Below are 20058 nucleotides of genomic sequence, written 5' to 3'. Positions count from 1 at the left end.
TAAAGCTTTAAAATAGCTATTTATAAATGTTGATTTACTAATTTGTTGCTTAGAAACCTATAAAAAACCTATCAATTCATAATTTTCAATAAATATTAATAAACGTGGTAAAAATGTTGACAATCTTTATATTGCATGAAAAGTCTTATAGCGTTAAAAATGTGGTTAAAATTTCAAAGTGATTCATCAATTAAATTTAGTTTAAAAGTTTACAACAGATTTATTCAATTCATTTATCCCAAGCAACTTTTTAAAACGAAGCGTCTATACCGGCGTTGTATTACTTTTTTCTCTATAGTAAAATTCTGAGGCGAGCGTCACCGAAACTAACGCCACAAGATGCCGTCACAAAATAACTGTTTTTTACATCGATTCATCCGATAATAACAACATTGAATATTTGTTTAAATTTTTCTATCTCTCGTTTTAAAATAATTTTATATAAATACAATTATTATTTTAAAACATATTATTTAGTTTACATAGTAATTAAACTTACTATCAAATAATATTTATTTATATTTTATAATTAATTTAATATTTGGTCTGAATTTGACAGGTATATCAGAAGTAAACAACGTATGCTTTGTTAATACTTTAACAGGTGGCGTTAGGGGCAAACATAATAATTTATTGAATTTATCGAAAATATAATAAAATATATAAAATATAATAAAAAATAAATAATTAAATTACTTTACTCAATTTCAAGAATATTATTGAAATTGTAAAAATACAGAAATCAGTCTGAAGCTTCGGGCTAGTCTACGGTCCGGCCTGCTCTTTCACTTTTTTACAACAACGTAAGCCAGAAAAAATTAACTTACAAAGATTCTACGGGTATCATTAGCAAGAGAGAGAACGTTATTCTATCAAAAGAATTTGAAAAAAAGTTAGAAAAAACCATTTCCAACTTAATTGCACAAATATTGTATGTTTTTGCTTATAAATATTCAGAATAATTTTTTTGCTATTACCCGGGACAAAATTATTTTTCATATTCACAAAGCTTTTTTCACAAATTAAAAAAAAGGTTGCTCTAAGACAATTAGGGACTAAGTTAGTCACTTTTTTTTAATAATAGCTTGTTTGTTTACAACAATTCGCCTTCTTAGAGTACCGTCTCCCTACGGAGGTTGGCAATCATAATGGCTATTTTTATTTTTGAAATTGCTGCTCTAAACAAATCAATCGATCTGCATTGATACCAATCATGTAGATTTTTCAACCATGAGTTCTGCCTTCGGTCAACAGATCTTCCTTGAATATTTCCCTGTATTATGAGTCTAAAAATTTCATATTTTGGTCCCCTCATCACGAGGCCTAGGTATTCCAGTTTTCTGGTTTGTTTAGTGGTGATTAGTTCTGTTTCTTTACCAACCCCTTCCAGTACTTTTTCATTTGTAATTCTATCAGTCCATGATATCTTCAATACTCTGCGGTATAACTAAAGTTCGAAAGCCTCGATTCTTTTTAAATTGCATTTTTTTAATGTTCAAGTCTCAGCTCCAAATAATAATATTAAAAATATGTAACAGCGAATGGTACGTAGTTTGATCTCCAAATTTAGATTTTTGCACGTTAGGAGTGGCTTCATTCGTATAAATGCTGATCTGGCAATCTCTATTCGCCTGTTTATTTCTGCAGTATGATCATTGGTTTCATTGATCAAAGTTCCCAAGTACTGATATTTTTCGGCTTGTTCTATCACGTTACCATTGATTGTCAATAGGTGATGTATATTTTGTGGTCTTTTTGTAATTAGCATGTACTTCGTTTTTCTAGCGTTTATAGTAATTCCCATCTCAGCACTATTCATACTTAAGATTTCGATAAGATGTTAGAAATCTTCTATACTCGTTGCTATGATCACAGTGTCGTCTGTATATCGTAAGTTGTTAATTAATTTTCCGTTAACGGTTACTCCCGCTTTGATATTATTGAGCGTGTTTTGGAAAAATTTTTCCACTCCAACTCCTCTACAGATCTTCATTTCTTCTGAGTGTTGCCCATCAATTTGAACTATGGCACTTTGGTTCCAATATAATGTTTGCACTATATTTATGATTTTACTGTCAATGCGCCTCTTTATAAGTTTTGTTATTAGTTTTTCATGTCTTACTTTATCGAAAGCTTTTTCGTAGTCAACAAAGCACAAGTGTAGATCAACGTTTACATCCCGACATCGCTGAATCAATATGTTGATGACAAATAATCCTTCTCGAGTACCCATTTCATTTCGGAACCCAAACTTCGTCTCGCTAATATCCTCCTCTAGCCTTTCGTATATTCTCTTATGTATTACTTTCAGCAGTACTTTTAAAGTATGACTCATGAGGCTCAATGTTCGATAATCAGAGCACTCTTTTACAGCTTGTTTTTTAGGAATGGTTATAAAAGCTGACTTCACCTACTCTTGTGGTATTATTGCCGTATCGTACACCGTGTTGAATAAATCTGCCAATACTTCCAAGTTATCCTCTTTCACTAGTTTTAACAGTTCTACTGGTATTTCATCTAATCCAGCTGCCTTATCGTCTTTAGAGTTTTTGATAGCATATTTGATTTCATCTATCGTGATCTTCTGTCTCTCTAAAGCAGTGGTGCTCAAACTTATGCTGCATGAGATCTACCACATAAACTACAAGCTTCCGGAGATCGACTGCTATACCCTGTTTTTAAACCAGGAGGAGTAATTGAAATTTACCACGCCGCAATGTTTGTTTGTAATTGGTCCAACCTTAAAAAAGTTTACTCCACTGTTATGAAATTTTGACACTAATGGCATTTCATATGATAATTAAGTTATATCGGCGATTTTTTGTGTTTTCTGCACTATTCTTTTAATTTTTAGATTTTTAGTCTGCTTTTATATAAAAGAGAGTTGTGTTTAGAACTCTTTAGCTACGTATTAATATAATATAATATTTTTGGATTACCGTCGAAGGCCGATATGATCAACCAAAAAAGAAGATGTATTTGGTAACTTTACTGTGACTTTCTTGGCTGTGAATCTGTCTCTTTAGTTTACTGCTCCTCGTTTAAAAACAAAGCATAGTAAAAAAAACACTTTTGAAAATAAAAAACTTTTTTACATGATATGTAAAAAAGTACACATTTTTAGTTGATAAAAAGTTGTAACTACAGAGAGTTGTAATTAAAGTCATGGTTTTCATATTAATTTTATTTGGATGTTGATGCATGGCACTGTATATCATCCACAAGTATTTCATATGATGGTACGTAATTACCGAGGGCCAAACGCAAGCATGAAGAGAGATGTTCGTCAGTTAGCAGATTACGATATTTTGATTTCACTATCTTCATTTGGGAAAATGCAGATTCACACAAGTATGTTGATTCAAAGAATACTGCGAGCTGCAGAGCTACTTGTCTCAAAGACGGATATTTCTCAGACGATCCAAAATTTCGTATCGGTCGCTCTGGATTTAAGGTGTATTTAAGGACGGAAATAATCTCCATGTTGAACGTAACGGATATTTCAGTGGCTATTTTTTTACCGTCTTCACACAATAAAATGGATTAGACATGAATGCTACAATATCTGTCAGTTTTTAAAATCAGCAAAGCGTCTTTCAAACTCACTATGAAGTGCTTGCAGCTCCGTCTCGTAATAAACATAATTCAAATGAGCGGCTACCCTTTTTTTCAACGATGGAAAGTTGTTTAAATCCTTTCTGCTAATTTGCTTAATCAATAATTTCAAATTGTTGACAATAGAATGTATTGCGCTCATCATATCGATAATTGTTTTATTTTTACCTTGTAGTTCAAAATTAAGGAAGTTCAAATGATTTGTTAAATCTGTTAGGAAAGCCAGATCACTGAGCCATTTTTCGTTGTGAAGTAGATGAGTGTCGTCCCCTCGTTCTTCTAAAAAATAAATTATTTCGGGAAGTCGCTCCTAGAACCTATCTAAAAAATTTCCAAGGCTCAACCACCTCACATTTGTACGCAGAATTAAATAAGTGTGTTCCGCGGAGTCACTAGCTTCAAATTGCGCTTTAAAAAGACGTCGTTGCAAGCTTCGCGCTCTGATTGAATTCACAATTTTTGTTGTCATCTTCATGTCGTCCATATTTAACATTTTGAAACACAAAACTTGCTGGTAAATGATGCAATGAAATAAAAAAAAAAACGATGAAAAGTTATCGTTAGCTCGACATAATTGCAACAAATCCATTGTTAACGTCAGTCATGGATGGTGCACCATCTGTTGTAATACACACGAGTTTGTAAATCGGAAGTTTTTTCTTTCAGATGCAGCATTGTTAACAATTCTTTAGCCAACATCTCAGAAAATACTATCTGAATGAAAATACACAACTGGGCGGTATCAGTCATATCGGTTGACTCGTCATATTGCAAAGAAAAGTACCTAGCATCATAATTATTTCGATCATGCACATATGGTGAGTCAGGATAGTCCCCGTATTTTCTCCGTGAATCGCGATCGACTTCAAAAACTTTGGCGATCAACCTTTTGAGCACCGCTGCTCTAAAGGATTTAATTCTTGTATTTCGTGCATTTCACCTCTTTCATCTTGGAAAAGTTCTCTAACGTACTCCTCCCATCGTCTAAATTTCTCTGGTAAATCTATTAGTAGTACTCTTTTTTTGTCTTTTAAGTATCCTTGCTGTCCAATTTGTACCCATTCCAGTCAATTCTCTTATTTTTTTGTGCATATATTTCTCATATCATATTTTATTTCTAGTTTCTAGACAACAATTAGGGAACTTAATTTACGGCATTTGAAAGATCAAGAACTAAAGTTTTATGTGAATTTAAATGAGTACAGAGATCCAATTCGTTCAGCTTGAAGTAGTGGAGGGGGTACTTAAAATTCGCGCTAAAAACTATATCTCCAATTCTTGTTGATGGATTTTGACGTTTCTTTTTTAATTTGTATGTAGTCTTTTAGTACATTTCGAATGTGCTGTTTGTTAACAAATTTAATGTTAAATTAACCATATAAGTTGTTTTAACAGAGCGAGTTCGTAAGAAACGGCCGGAGTTGTGGAAAAACAAGCCGAAGTTATTTTTAAGTAGTTGTGTTGTAAAAAATATTTTTCCAGTTCATATACGCTACCATACAATTTATAATAAATAACAAAATATATTGATATTATATAAATGTTAATATTTAACTTATATAAATGTTAATGCTTTTTCAGATAGTTATCTTATCAATATTATTTAACATGGAGAAACGACTGATCTTGATTTGATTTATACACGTATCTTATGCAGCTGAAGGCCAGCCACAAAAAGTCGACAAAAAGCGATAAGCCTAAAAAAAGAAATTTACTGGTAAAGAATAATATAATCAAAAGACAAACACTGATATGCGTTTAGACTAAACTTGTGGTGTAGAGTACTTCGACCTTTTCTCTGAAAGTTGGTTTCGGTATTTTTATATTTGTTAAAGATTTAGGATCCCCAGAATAAGTCGAAAATAACCTTTTCTAAATAAGGTAGATTATAACCACGAAAATTAAATAAATGTACGTATTTTTTCTCATGATCAATTAATTTATTTAGTTTGTAGTTCAATTAATCTTAGATAAACGTTTCTTGAGAATATGCCATAAGTCTCAATCGGATTTAGGTCTGGTGATAAGAACTAACACTGTTCAGAAGGGTATTTTACAGTTTGTTGGATATGATCTCGTCCTATTTTTTGACGACCGGAAAAAGCGACACATGCAAAGCGTTATTAATCATTGTCTGTGTGTCGTACATTGATTTTTTTTCGGTTTTCTTGCCTTCAGGCCAACTTTCAGAAGCCTTTACAGCTAACGTACTCACTTCAACACCGGAATCCAATAAATCCCTTCAAAGGTCTGCGCTTGTCTTTCTTGGATTTAGTTTGCTATTTATTATTAGAATTATATCACTTCTTGAAGTTGTTTTCCTTATAGCCCACATTTCCCTTTTCTTTTTAGATACGACAATCAGGAATCTTGAAATGTTAAAATTCTTGAAACACTTTAGTTTCCACACCAACTGCCGTAGCTATATTTCTCAGTCATTACGTCATAGACGTATGTTCATTGAGAACAATTACTTTAACACGCTTCGTATGAGTAATGTCCATGTTTGAACAAGCAAAAGTAACACATATTACAAGGAACATAATAATAACCACCGGCTGCCACGCAGAAAGGCTCATAACACAACTGAACTACTGGCATTCTAAAACCAATCAAATGAGTAAATTACAGCTAAGCTCGTTCCGGCATACTGCCTCTAGGTAGATATAACCGGTTTGAGGCGGTTCGGATCATCACCGGTAATCATTATTTTAACTCAGACCAGAAAAACATGTTTGTCCCAATTAATTCGCACAGTATATAGTATGTTTTGTTAATTACCATCACATGACAGGGTGTGGACATAAGTAATTCCCATTGATTAGTTGATTCAAAATACATTCAATTTCAAAACATTCCTTTTTTAGACATTTTTGTGTATACGTCCATGACTAAAGGTCACCCTCATTTTATTTTAACATTTATCAAGCTTTATCAGTTACTTTAGGGCCCCACTATCCATATCACGGTATATATTTCGTTGATAATCTCACAGAACATTTTTAACTGAGACATAAAGATATATTTTATGATTATTTACATGAGAACGATAACATTTACCTGTAAGTGGGACCGTAAATCAAGGTTAAATCCGTAAAATATTTATGAACAATGCACTTGAAGTTTATGTATTTGTTAGTGTCGACAATTATTAAGAATTTAATCTTATTTAATAGTGCAGTTTATATCTAAGATACATAAAAAAAGAGATAAACAATTTACAAAAAATAGTACCCTGAAGCTTTTGTGACATTTTATTATAATTTACTATTTTTATTGGGAATTAACCACAATTTTAGTTTAAAATAAGTTTATTATGACGTTTCGATTTTCACTTCGGAAATTTTTTCCACCATTTCGTAAGTCGAAATCGAAAATCAAAATAAACTTATTTTAAAGTCAATATTGGTTCGGCAATGGTATGGGTACCAGAGAGGCACTATTCTCTTTCAACGTGTTAACGCAGAGATGTTTGGATATTAACCGTCCTCTTTACGTCTTTTTTATAGACTACAATAAAGCGTTTGATAAAGTAAAACATGACCGACTAATGGAAATTCTAAAAAATAAAAACTTAGATGAAAGAGATTTAAGGCTAATAACAAAGTATAATCAACGAGCAATAGTACGAATTGAAAAAGAGACATCTGAAGAAATAGAAATAAAGAGAGGAGTCAGGCAAGGCTGCATACTATCACCTCTATTATTGCGGTAATTCGAGAAACTCTGGAAGATGAAACAGTCGGCATAAGAGTAAATGGAGTCTTAGTTAACAACATCAGATATGCAAATGATACAGTAATAATAGCCGATAGCTTACAAGACCTGGAAAGACTCATAAGTAAAATAGTAATGTGTAGTAGGCAGTACGGACTCTCGCTCAATATCGAAAAGACGAAGTTTATGAAAATTTGTAAAAACAACCATAATACTAACGAAATCTTGACAGTAGAAGACCAGCAGATCTAAAGAGTAAAAAAGTATACTTACCTAGGAACACTTATAACAGAAAATAATGACTACACTGCAGAAATCAAAGTCAGAATCAAAAAAGCACGTTCTAATTTTATGTAAATGAAAAAGGCCCTATGTAGCAAAGATTTAACATTAGCTCTTAAAGTACGCCTAACAAAATGTTACGTATACAGTGTACTATACTATGGAGTGGAAACATGGACGTTAAATCTAGACACAATGAGACGACTTAACGACTTTGGAATGTGGACCTATAGAAGAATTACGAGGGTTTCCTGGGTAGATAGAGTTATGAACAATTAAATACTGAGAAGAATAGGTAAAGAGAAGGAAGTTGAATTTGCAATTAAAGAAAGACAGCTACAGTATCTCGGACATCCTGCACAAGTATGGCATCCTGCGACTCATAGTGCAAGGAAAAATAGATGGCAGAAGAAGCATCGGAAGAAGACGTATTTCATGGCTCAAGAACCTGAGAGAATGGTTTGGATGCAGCTCAAAACAACTATTTAGAGCTACTGCCTCAAAAATTAAAATAGCTATGATGATTGCCAAGCTCCGTAGCGGAGATGGCACCTGAAGAAGAAGAAGAAAGTCAAATTGTGGTTTAACTCTTTTTTCGATAAAAACCCTCAACGCAAATTGACATGGATAAGCCCAGATGGCAGTGTCAAAATGAGATAGATTTTATCACAACGAACATAAAAACAAATAATCAAAGACATCGAAGTGCTCAACAAATTTTTGAAGCAAGCGACCACATATTAATCCGAGCAAAGATAAGATTAAATATGTGAAATTGGAAAGAACTAAGATGATTATAAAAACACTTATTCTTCTTCTCTTTCCTTTATATATGCAATTTTGCTTATTTATCTTATAAGCTATCACTTGGTGATAGATTGCTATATTAATATTCGTCATAAAACAGATTACAGAGAAAGCATTATAGTACAATAGACCCGCATTCTAATGTTTCTCATCTCATTCCTTCGCATCTCTTGTATAATAAAGAGATCCCGCTGGATATTATAAAAACAATTGAAAACGTCTATCAAAACTATAAGAAGGAAATCAGAATAGATGGAGAACTTACGGAACCTATAGATAGGGATAGATAATATGGGTTATGCAGACGACGTAACATTGATAGTTCAAAATGAAGATAGTCTACAGAGACTAGTTCACAGATTTAATACAAGAGCAAAAGAATTTGGCGATTTAAATTCAGAAAATTAGAACAATAATAATCAGTAAGATCAAGAGAATCAAAGATCCAATAAGATGTAAGAAGTCGATATTAAACAAGTAATGGAAATAAAGTACATCAGGATTACACTAATCCTAATTAAGAAATTAGGTAATTAAAAGCCAGAGATGTTAATTAATTTTAAATTTTTTTCAGTTTGCCAGTGCTCCGAAAAACATGACGTCATAGTTGTCATTGAAAACATTGATACAGAATTGTTTAGATCAAAGAAAGGATGTTTTTATCTGTTTCATCGATTACGAGAAAGCATTCGATAATGTAAAACATGAATTGATGATAAAATACCTACAAGAGTTGGGATTGGATGCAAAGGATATAAGAATCATTGCCAATCTGTATTGGAATCAGACAGCAACAGTACGTCTTCAAAATTCCAACGAAACAGAAGATTTCTCCATTAAAAAAGGAGTAAGGCAAGGTTGTATACTGTCTCCAATGCTGTTCAATTTATACGTAGAAAAAGCCTTCGCAGAAGCAGTGGAAGACTCTAATAAGGGTATTAAAGTTAACGGCATATTTATTAATAACATCAGGTATGTCGATGATACAGCCATAGTGGCAGATAACATCGAAGATCTTCAATGCCTTTTGAATGATCTAACTCATGCAAGTGAAGCTCGGGGTTTGAAAATAAATATCAAGAAGACAAAATCAATGATTATAAGTAGAAATGATTACCCCAACGCAAAGATATATGTCTCTGGAGAAGAAATCGAACAAGTCAGGCAATTCAAATACTTGGGATGTTTGCTGAATGAGGGTTGGGACCCCGAGAATGAAATAAAGAGCAGAGTTGAACAAGCCAGAAATGCTTTTTTGAGGCTTCGTAAGTTTCTGACTGATCGCAAATTGGACTTCAACCTCCGATACAAGATGCTTAAGTGTTACGTGTGGCCTGTTCTCCTGTACGGAATGGAAGCATGGACGTTAAAGGCCAGTTCCATTAACAAACTTGAAGTGTTCGAAATGTGGTGCCTGCGTCGAATGCTCAGAATATCATGGACGGACAGGGTCAGAAATGAGGAAGTACTCAGAAGAGCGGGCTTACATGACCTTGTCTAGGAATGGTATTTACAGTAGACGATTCGTTGCTTCCAATAATCGGTTTTAATACCTTTTTGTACTGTTTATGTTAATTTATTAACGTAATCTGATAACTGAGGATTAGAACCGGACAGTAGTAACTTTTAATTCACTAATATGTCAATTAATTCCTGCTTTTTGAAGTTATACTTCTATACGCACGGTCGGCGTTGGAAATTTGCATGAGAGTGAATCTGTGAAACCATTACATATGTAAGATAATGAGTAAGAGAAAGACAGAAGATATATTTGCTCTCTCTTCCTCTCTCGAGAATAAAAATGTTCCTTTTGTATTTAATATTATATATATATATATATATATATATATATATATATATATATTATATAATATAATATGTATTAATATTATTATTTATGTGATATGTTTTGTATTATTTAAAATTAAACGTTTATAATTATTTTAGGCTTTTGTATTTCAAAATAATCACTGTTTTACCGAGAACTGTCAATTTTGAAATCCGTTAGTGTCATGTCTAATTGGCAAATCCTTTACGTGTTTGGTTCATACGCTGGTGGTTGTGAGTTCGAATCCCAATTATGAATTTCCTTTTTTATTTTTGAAATATTTAAAAACCTCACGTTAATCTTATAAAATATATGTAATCTATGCAAAAAACATAAATTTTAAAATAAAATGAAAATTTACAACATAATCCGAGTTGTTGGTTTTTATTTTTATCTTCGTAAAGTAAGTTAATGTGTATTGGCAGTTTTAAATACTTATGAATATTACATTTTAATTTATATTGTATTATTATATTGAATTATGTTGCAGTGTATTTATTGTATTGTAATTTTTATATTAATAACAAAATAAACAATGAATTTTACTGCAAAGTATGTGTAAATTTTTTTTTGCATTCAACTCCCTTTATTCATATATAAAAATAAAAATATATATTTTCATTAAAATATTGATACAATCCTTCATTTACTATACTCCTATTAAAGGTCAAATGTTTATATACAGCAAACGATGCACCATATACCTATATAACTAATTCTTTTTCTCTTTCTGCTCTCTCTTACCTATAGCATTACATATGTAATGATTGTGCAGATTGACTCCTATACAAATTTTTAACGGCGAACGCGTGTATAGAAGTATAACTTCTACCGGCAGTCCCACTGGACTGCCACACCCGTTTTTTTAGCTTATTTAGTTCCGCTGTTAAAACTGCGACTTGACTATCGGACGCCATCTTGATTGAAAGACGGATCTAGACGGTAATAGTCCCTTAATTTCATAATATGTATAATCTTCAATTTGGTGCTTTCAGAATTTATATAGACCCAATAGTTTACACATAATAACGTTGTAGATAAAACTTTCTGGGATAAACAATTTCAATTTTGGAATAACTATTATTTGAAATTTCTTGATATTTTTATAGCTTATTTGTGAAATTGTCCCTATTTTCACGCGAAATTAAAGTTTCTTGTAAATTTTTAGAAAATACTTTTGAAGTCATTTTTGCAATAATTAATCAATACATTAACAAAAATAACTTTACAAACTCTCATATAACCTTTCCATATAATTTACCGGTTCACCTTTGGTATTTAAAATCAAATAGCGATCTTACATTGTTTATATATTGTTTATAAGTAAAATATGAAGTTTAATCTTTTGCATATTTTGTTTATTACATATTATTATTACCAAATTTATCAAAAGCACTTGTTAGATACCTTTATCAAAGAGTGTCTTGAGAAAATCGCTACTTCCCTGGTCTACAAACACTTATTTCTGCCTACGGTATGTTTCGATACTTATTTAACAAAGAGCAATGGATTCCTGAATACAGTAGCGCACCTAGAATTTGCCTCTGGGGGGGGGGGGGGGTTTGGTTGGTCACCAAATTTTTTTTATGATGTTACCTCCATTTTGAGTTCTTAAAATATGTAAGTAACAGTGTCGGAATAGGGTCCTGGGGGGGTTTTAACCCCCAAAACCCCCTCCTCGGTGCGCCACTGCCTGAATAATAAAACTATAAAGAAAAACAAATTACGTTTGCAAAAAATGTCTTTAAATAAGCCACTACAAAAAGTGATGTTTTTCTATAAAGACCAATACAAGGAAGGTAGTAAAAGTTTTAGTTGCCAAAATATGAATAATTGAAAAAAACTTACTCTCATGTTGATTCAGGTCTGCAAACTTTATGCCTCCGCTGAAAATAAAACAACAAATCAATTAATACCTAAATAAATCATTGCGATCTAGAATTGAACTTAAATTTGTGAAAATTCTTCGTTCAAAGCCTTGCACAATTGCCAATAATCTGTAAATTTAAATCAATTTAAAAATAGTAGGTATGTATTTTCGCTTCTCAAATATTTTTCAACGATAAAAGGTATTTATTTGTTGTAAAATTACATATTTAACAATTTTATGTGATACATAATTTTACAAATATACTTTAAATATTCATATATTTATATTTATCATAAATAATTAGTTACACATTCTGAAAGTAAATCACAAAAAGCTAACTAAAAATGCAGCTGTCTACTAAAAAATCAATTATTGATCGAGTTGGTCCACTCTACTGTATAGCTTAAGAAATACGAAAGTAAATTGCTCTAGAAATGAAAATATGAAACAAGTAATTTCTAAATTGAATTAAAAAATTCGTTTTATAATTTTTTTTCAGTACTAAAAGAAGTTATTTACAGTAAATCATTTTGATATAATTAAAGACAGTTCCATGTTTGATTTTATTTTTAATTTTTGACCAAGATATGGAACTTTTAATAAGGCTCTTGAGTCGGACGTCGGCTTGCTGCGACTGCGGGAGAAAATTCCTCAGTATGTATTGAAATCCCCTCGTATTTGCTAAAATACCAAAGAATATTTTTAAGTTCTATTGTGTATTTCTCTTTCCTATCGTACAAGTTAAAATACGCAAAAAGTATTTTCAATTCCCTTTTGCTTCACAAAATAATATAAACACGTTTTTAAGAGTTTGTTTATGTAAAACAGATGTGTATTTCCTTTTTATCCCTTTGATCGAAATCGCTTTAACATATTTTTCGCCGTCAAATGAACGAAATATTCCAGTTTATATGTTTTGTTTATACTAAGTTGGGAAGTAAATGATTTTTAAGAATCACATCACTCTCGCTAAGGTCGTTGTCATGAGCGGTTAACTTTAGCGATTGTCCTAATTTCTTCAAATTTGTAATATCTTCGTCTTTCGTCCTTTTTTTATGGGAAAATGTGTAGCAGTGTAAAGTTAATAGTAGCAGTTTAATGTTCCCAGTCTATAGATAAAGTTTTTTGCGTGGCAGTGAATCTCCAGTTACAACCACAGAAATGTAGAGAATATGTGAAGTAAAGAAATTCAGTGAAAATCAAGGTAACTTTTTGTGTTTAAATTTTAAAGTAAAGATAGACATTTTTTTAATAATTGCTTTCATCATTTAAAAAGATAATTTTTTATTTGTAATATTTTATTGGTGTTATAAATTATAGCCCAGTAACAATAGTAAGTGTTTCTCTTTGTTATTTTTGTATTTACCGTTGTGACTATTAATATAGTAATTTTGTATTGTCTATTTTTGTAACTGTTTGTGGTGAGACAACAATAAATGTTTAATTTTTTTTCTAAATCATTTTGTTTATTTCCCTTAACTAACTCTATAACCCCTTTTTTGAGTTTCATTTAAAAAGATATATTTTGCATTTCTAATAATTATTTCAATAGTTACAACTAGTTGTAATCTTTATAATTTGTCACCTCAAAGCGGCGTCCTTATTTTAAATAGCTAGAGGTCTTTCCTGTTCTTTTGTTTGTCCATTTGTTCCAGGAGATTCAAGTGTAAGTACCCTTTTGTTTCAGTTTTGTAGTTGCTCCAATCCAACCCCCTTGCCATTCAACTTATCCACGACCCAGCTACTGCAAATAAACTATGAGTTCCGTTCGCATAAGTATAGTTTATTTTACTCCACCCCCAGTAACTTCTGTCCCTAATTTTCAACCCCTTATAATAATACCCTATGTGGTAGGCAAAATATTACGTTACACCATTAACCGTGATGCCAACTGCCAACGTTTATGGCTCAATTTTATTTAAAACTCTAAATTAATTAAATTAACAAAAATGTTACTAAAGCTAAAAACTAAGTAAAACTTAATAAACTAAAACAAATTAATTCACCACTTTTTAACGAAAATTTTAACTATAAACTGCTATAACTTTTTTTATTTAAAATGATAAAGTAATATGCACCTCTGTATCTACTTGGATTTTACATACCATGAGGTCCATATGTATGGAATAAATTCAATTTTAGCGTTATTATGTACTATCTAAAAAAAACCCGAAACAGGTCGATGTTTATTCTTAAATTGACAATTTACAGTATAAAAATATTATCCCCTTTCAGCATTCCCTTTGAATTATAAGCACCCCCTCGAAAATTTTAAATAACAAAGGGGGTGGTGTGGCACCTTGTTAGAAAGAGATTTTAGTCCTCTGTTCGGCAATATAAAGTTTTTTGAATTTTGTGCCATCATAACTGAGAAAATTGATTTTTACAATTAAATTAAATGTTCAACTTGACAACCATTATTCACTTCTTGACAATAACCGAGGCGATTTTGGAATTCTCGTACAATATTTTGTATGACCCGGGGGTTATTTTTTTAGTTTCTTCCGTTATCCTAACTTTTAAATCAGCAATAGTGCCTGGTATATTAAAATATACTTTTGAAGTATCTGAAATAATCAGGTATTTTCGTATCTGTTCTGCTAAACATTAGGGAAAAAACTTTGAAGATAATAAAATATTAATCAAAAAGCCAAATAAATAATTGATATGAATCTAGTAGGCTGCTGTCATTTAGTTATTTAAAGTTACTAAAAGACGGCAGTACAATATTTTTGCGCGTATTAAATTTAATTATGGCTCATTTGTCCGATACTCAAAGAATAGACATTTTAATTATGATACGTTTTAGTAATAAAACAAGAACTCAAAAGAAGGTTTGTGAAATGTTTAATAATAAATACCCTGGTCAAAAAGTTTCGCAGTCTACAGTTAGAAAATTGAAAAGAAGTTTCGTTATACTGGACATGTAAAAAATGTTGAAAAACAAGGTAGAAATGTTAAATTTACTGATGAAAAAAAGTTAGATGTACTTTTAGAGATTGAGGAAAATCCGCATAAGACAACTCGAAAACTGGCCGTCGTCATTGATGTAACTAAATTTGAGAGTTTTGAGAGTCATTTTGAGAGTTTTGCATAAAGAAAAATACCACCCTTACAAGTTCAGTTAGTTCAGGAGTTAAATGAAGATGATCCTGATAGAAGGCAAGAATTCTGTGAAATGATGATGGGCAGAATGAACGCAGATTTGCAGTTCATAAACAAAATAATATTTTCTGATGAAGCGACGTTTCATTTAAACTAAACGGTTAACAAACTCAGAGAAAAGCCTCACTGGGTGTATGAGACTCAGGCAATATCCTAAAAAAATTAACATTTGGGCTGGTATCAGTAACAATAAAATTATTGGTCTTTATTTTTTTGAGGGCACAGTTGATGGTGAGGTTTATCTAGATTTTTTTTAACTTTTTAGTGCCTACAATATAATATTTTTTCCTGATGTAAATCATCCAAATGAGATAGATCAATCTATTTAATACCAACAAGACTCTCCGCATATTGCGAAAATCGCCTCGGCGATTGTCAAGAAGTGAATGGTGGTTATTTTGAACATTTAATTTAATTGAAAATTACATTGGAAAATTCATTCTAAATAATATGTGACATTATTATCTTCATTCAACCCAAAGTTTTGTGATAGACATTATCAAAATTTTACATCTTAAAAATCAGTTTTCTCAGTTATGATTGCACTAAACTTAAAAAACTTTATATTTCTGAACATAGGACTAAAATCCCTTTCTAATAAGGTGTCACACGTCCCCTTGGTTATTTAAAATTTTCGAGTGGGTGCTTATAATTCAAAGGGGGTGCTGAAAGGGGATAATATTTTTATACTGTAAATTGTTAATTTAAGAATAAAAATCGACCTATTTCAGGTTTTTTCAGATAGTACATAATAACGCCAAAAATGAATTTATTCCATACATATGGACCGCATGGTATATATGTAAGTATTGGTTTTTATTCGCTGTGAGCTGACCGTATGCCTCAGAGCTAGTTATTAAAAGTTACATAAATACCTTTGTCAAAAATTAACACACAAACATTTACCAAAGCTTAAAATGTTCGTTTTGAGTTGTTCTATATCTTCCATTAACCAGATTTTCAGAGTTTATTTTGTTTAAATCTCTTATAAACAAATTAGATCGCAACTTTTTAGTGAAATTTTTAATGTTTAATAGTTTTAACTTATTTAATAAAGACAAAGTAGGACTGTCCAATTTTTTTTTTGAGAGAACTGTTAATAATTTTAGCCTCGCATAAAAAGTGTTTTTTGTTGGTTTATGCCAACTATTAAAAACAGCTTTGTTGCTAATGATTTTCTAACTAGAGAGAAGAAAAAGTACAGTTTTTATTCAATCCATATAAACCATTTGAAACATCGCATTTACATAAACAAAGGATCCACTTTTACTATTTAAATGGGAATAAGCCACAATTAAAGGTTAAAGTACGTTTATTGACATTTCAATTTCCACTTCGGAAATCGTTCTCAAAATGCAAACATTAGTAAATAAAACAATTTTTTTTGGCTTAAACATTGATAGTCACAGTGCTGCAACGTTAAAACAATGAAAGTCCACAAAAACACACTGTCAAAAAAGTTGACCAAAAAAAGTAGTAAATTGACTAATTTACTAATGTTTGCATTTTGAGAACGATTTCCGAAGTGGAAATTGAAACGTCAATAAACGTACTTTAACCTGTAATTGTGGCTTATTCCCATTTAAATAGTAATTACTTTATAATGCCACAAAAAAATAGCTTCAGAACAATATTAGGGATCCACTTTTATTAAATAAAAAACCGATCAAGTCAAACTAATTGTCAAAAATCAGTAGCGGCTCTTAAAATTAAAATGGATAGCAAATTATAAACTATTTCAGTCACCAAACAATTATCAACATCATTAGAAATCCTAAGATTTCCTACTTGGCGAAACTCAATTCAAATCTTTACCACTGTGCTTTCTACAAGCTGCAAAGCAGACAGATTGATAAATTAGTCGACAAGGGAATCTATAATATGCATTCCACATGTTGACGAAGAGTGCCGACAAAAGTGAATACTTCTTATAGCATGTTATTACTATATGTAGTTTAATGAAATATTATGTCTGCTTATTACTGAATTGTTAATATTTTTTATAATAAAACTACACATTTAAGTTCTTTAAAATTTGAAGTGTCTTAAAAATGTTGTTTAATGATTTTAGTAATTTTCAAAATTTGTTAAATATAATATAAAATCTATTCATCATATATATTTTCATTATTATCTTGTATTTATGCTTAATTATTTCCTGTTTGATTATCATTATATTCTAAAAATGACATTAATAATGAGGGTATATTAATTAACGTTTATTAAAAACTTTCCATTTGTAAATACTTATTAATAAACGACTTTAAATTTCTAAAATAAACTTTCATTTATTGTAATTAATTTTATTTATTTCTATATAATTTCTATATAATTTAATTTATGTAATTTTTTATAATTATTTAGAATTTTATTTAAATTTGATTAATTTTACTTAATTTTGCTTAATTGTATTTAATGTTATAAATCTTATTTAATTTTACTTAATTTTACCTAATTGAATTTAGTTTTATTTAATTTTGTTTAATTTTATTTAACTTTATATAAGTTTACTTAATTTTATTCAATTTTTATACTTTTTAATATTTTTTTAAATGTCATATAATTTTATTTAATATTTTTATATTTTTTATAATTTTTTATAATTATATTTATTTTTATTTAATTTATTTAATTTTTTTAACCTGAAGAAAAAATATTGATTAACATTTATAGTTAATAAGTAATGAAAAATTCTTTATTAATGTTATATTATTAGTAATTGTTTTATTTATTTACATTGAATATTAATTTGTTTTATTGTATAATCCCCTTCTACAATAATTATGTGATATATATTTGATTTAAAATGAATTCAAGAATTTTTTGTTATTTGGCAACAATGTCAATTTAGAACGCTGACGTAGATAATGACATGCATGGGGATTTATATTGTACCAATTGTAAGTGCTTTGCTATTCGCTATATTGATAAGATAAATAATGTTTTTGAAAAAGATTATTAGATAGTTGTTAAATTTTTCTCACACATAGAAATTGTTGCATTCACAGAGTATTTTATACATGCAGTTCTTTGATCTTTCTTGTGTATGGTTGGTCTTGCGATCTATAGATAGAATACAAATCTACAAACGATCTATATAAACATGCCATGAATAACGAGGACAGAGTATAATGGCAAGTTGCATCAATAATTATAAAAGAAACAGACATCAAAAGACAAAAATTAAAGAAGCAGCTCTCATCCTACTTAATGAAGAAAAATGTGTCGCAAACTCATCAGCAGAATGTAGGCTGGTTGCCAAAAGAAGAAGCCAACAACAAGAACATACCAACAATAGTGGATAAAAGGATGTCCCAGACATCATCTACAATATTATAAACACTACATACGCAACAAAAAGTACATAAACATATAATCTACGTTAAACACACATTATACAAACAAATAAAACAATATAACACACAATACAGTCAGAATATTAGAATATTATAATAAAGAGAGGGCTATTGCCTACAAGATCAGGGCGAAGTAGGTCAGAAGTGAGTTTTGAAAAACATAACCTAATTTAATAACTTGTTGGTTGTACTTTTCGCACAATTGTTTAAATATCTTTTTTGAAAGCGATTTCTGGGATGTAAATCGAAACGTCAAATATTATTTAATGAAATCAATTGTCCCCATTAATTAAATCAAGCCCCATTTAAACATTTTTGTTTTTATTTTGAAAAATTTGCATTTGCAAAACTTTATGTTCTACCAAAAAGCGTAACAACCACTATTAAAGGTGAAAACTACGAATTAAAGAAAACATATTGATATACGCATTGAACGTGTTAAAAATAGCAGTTAAGCATTTCCATTTAACTTTTTGTCCCTTTTTGTCATTTTAAATATAACTTTCGTCGTATTGATTGCAAACAATTAGGTACCAGCCATTCTGCGACTGATTTATTCAAATCAATTATTATTTTGCGTGATCAATTATAATTCAATCAAAACCACAATAAATATAAACCAACCCGGCAACAGTTTGGCTTCGTTAACGTTTTATTATAATGACGTCGTCATAATTTTTTATTTATTGTTATCGGAGAACACATATTTTAATTTAGTAATCGACTAAATAAAAATATGCTAATAACAGTAACTATGTTTATATATGATACACGAATACAAGTGATATTCAGCGACATTCAGTCTATGAACTTAATCGTATTTTACCAAATATTTATTGTGAATGATAAGCATTATCCAGTATTCAGGAAGGCTTGGAATTAATTATTGTTGTCCAATCGCCTTTAAAAATAAAATGACATCGACATTTTGGCGGTAATTTGCCATAATAATAATCGTGTTCCCCCATTACGTGTCCCAGATATTGTAACTTTCTTTTTTTATTATTGTATTTATTGTTTCCTATTCTTTGCCCATTTCTCGCAATATTTCCGTGTTCGTTTTCTTGTGTGTCCATGCTATTCTAAGCATCCTTCTGTAACACCACATTTCAAATGACTAACTTATTTGTGTATTTTTGTTTCAGTGTCCAGTTTTCAAGTCCATATTTTGTAGTATCGAAAACACGTAGCACGTAAGATCTCAGAGCTCTTACTCCTTACTCTGGTTCTAAACTAAGGTCTTTATTGCACAGAACTGTTTTCATTTTTACTTATTTCTTGCTATTTCTATCCTGGACATTATTTCGGTTGTTTGATCCTTATTTTCTGAAATGCAAGTTCCCAGGTATTTGTATTTTCCAACCCTTTCTAGCGGTACATCCCCTCGTTTGTTTGTAGATTTTTGTTTTATTACTTAT

General features: G+C 30.5%; 1 protein-coding gene across 2 annotated transcripts in view; it reads right to left on the bottom strand.

Annotated features, from left to right (window-relative positions):
* Positions 1–20058, bottom strand: part of Ttd14 (TRPL translocation defect 14) — an 85673-nt gene that overhangs the window by 52863 nt on the left and 12752 nt on the right. For both annotated transcript variants that reach the window (XM_072532270.1, XM_072532271.1), the window contains one exon: positions 12098–12135. In XM_072532270.1, the coding sequence (XP_072388371.1) occupies positions 12098–12135 (38 nt within the window). The remainder of the gene's footprint in view (positions 1–12097; positions 12136–20058) is intronic.

Source organism: Diabrotica undecimpunctata, chromosome 5 (assembly GCF_040954645.1).
Source record: "Diabrotica undecimpunctata isolate CICGRU chromosome 5, icDiaUnde3, whole genome shotgun sequence".
NCBI lineage: Eukaryota > Metazoa > Arthropoda > Insecta > Coleoptera > Chrysomelidae > Diabrotica > Diabrotica undecimpunctata.
This window is presented reverse-complemented; position numbering and strand designations above follow the sequence as displayed.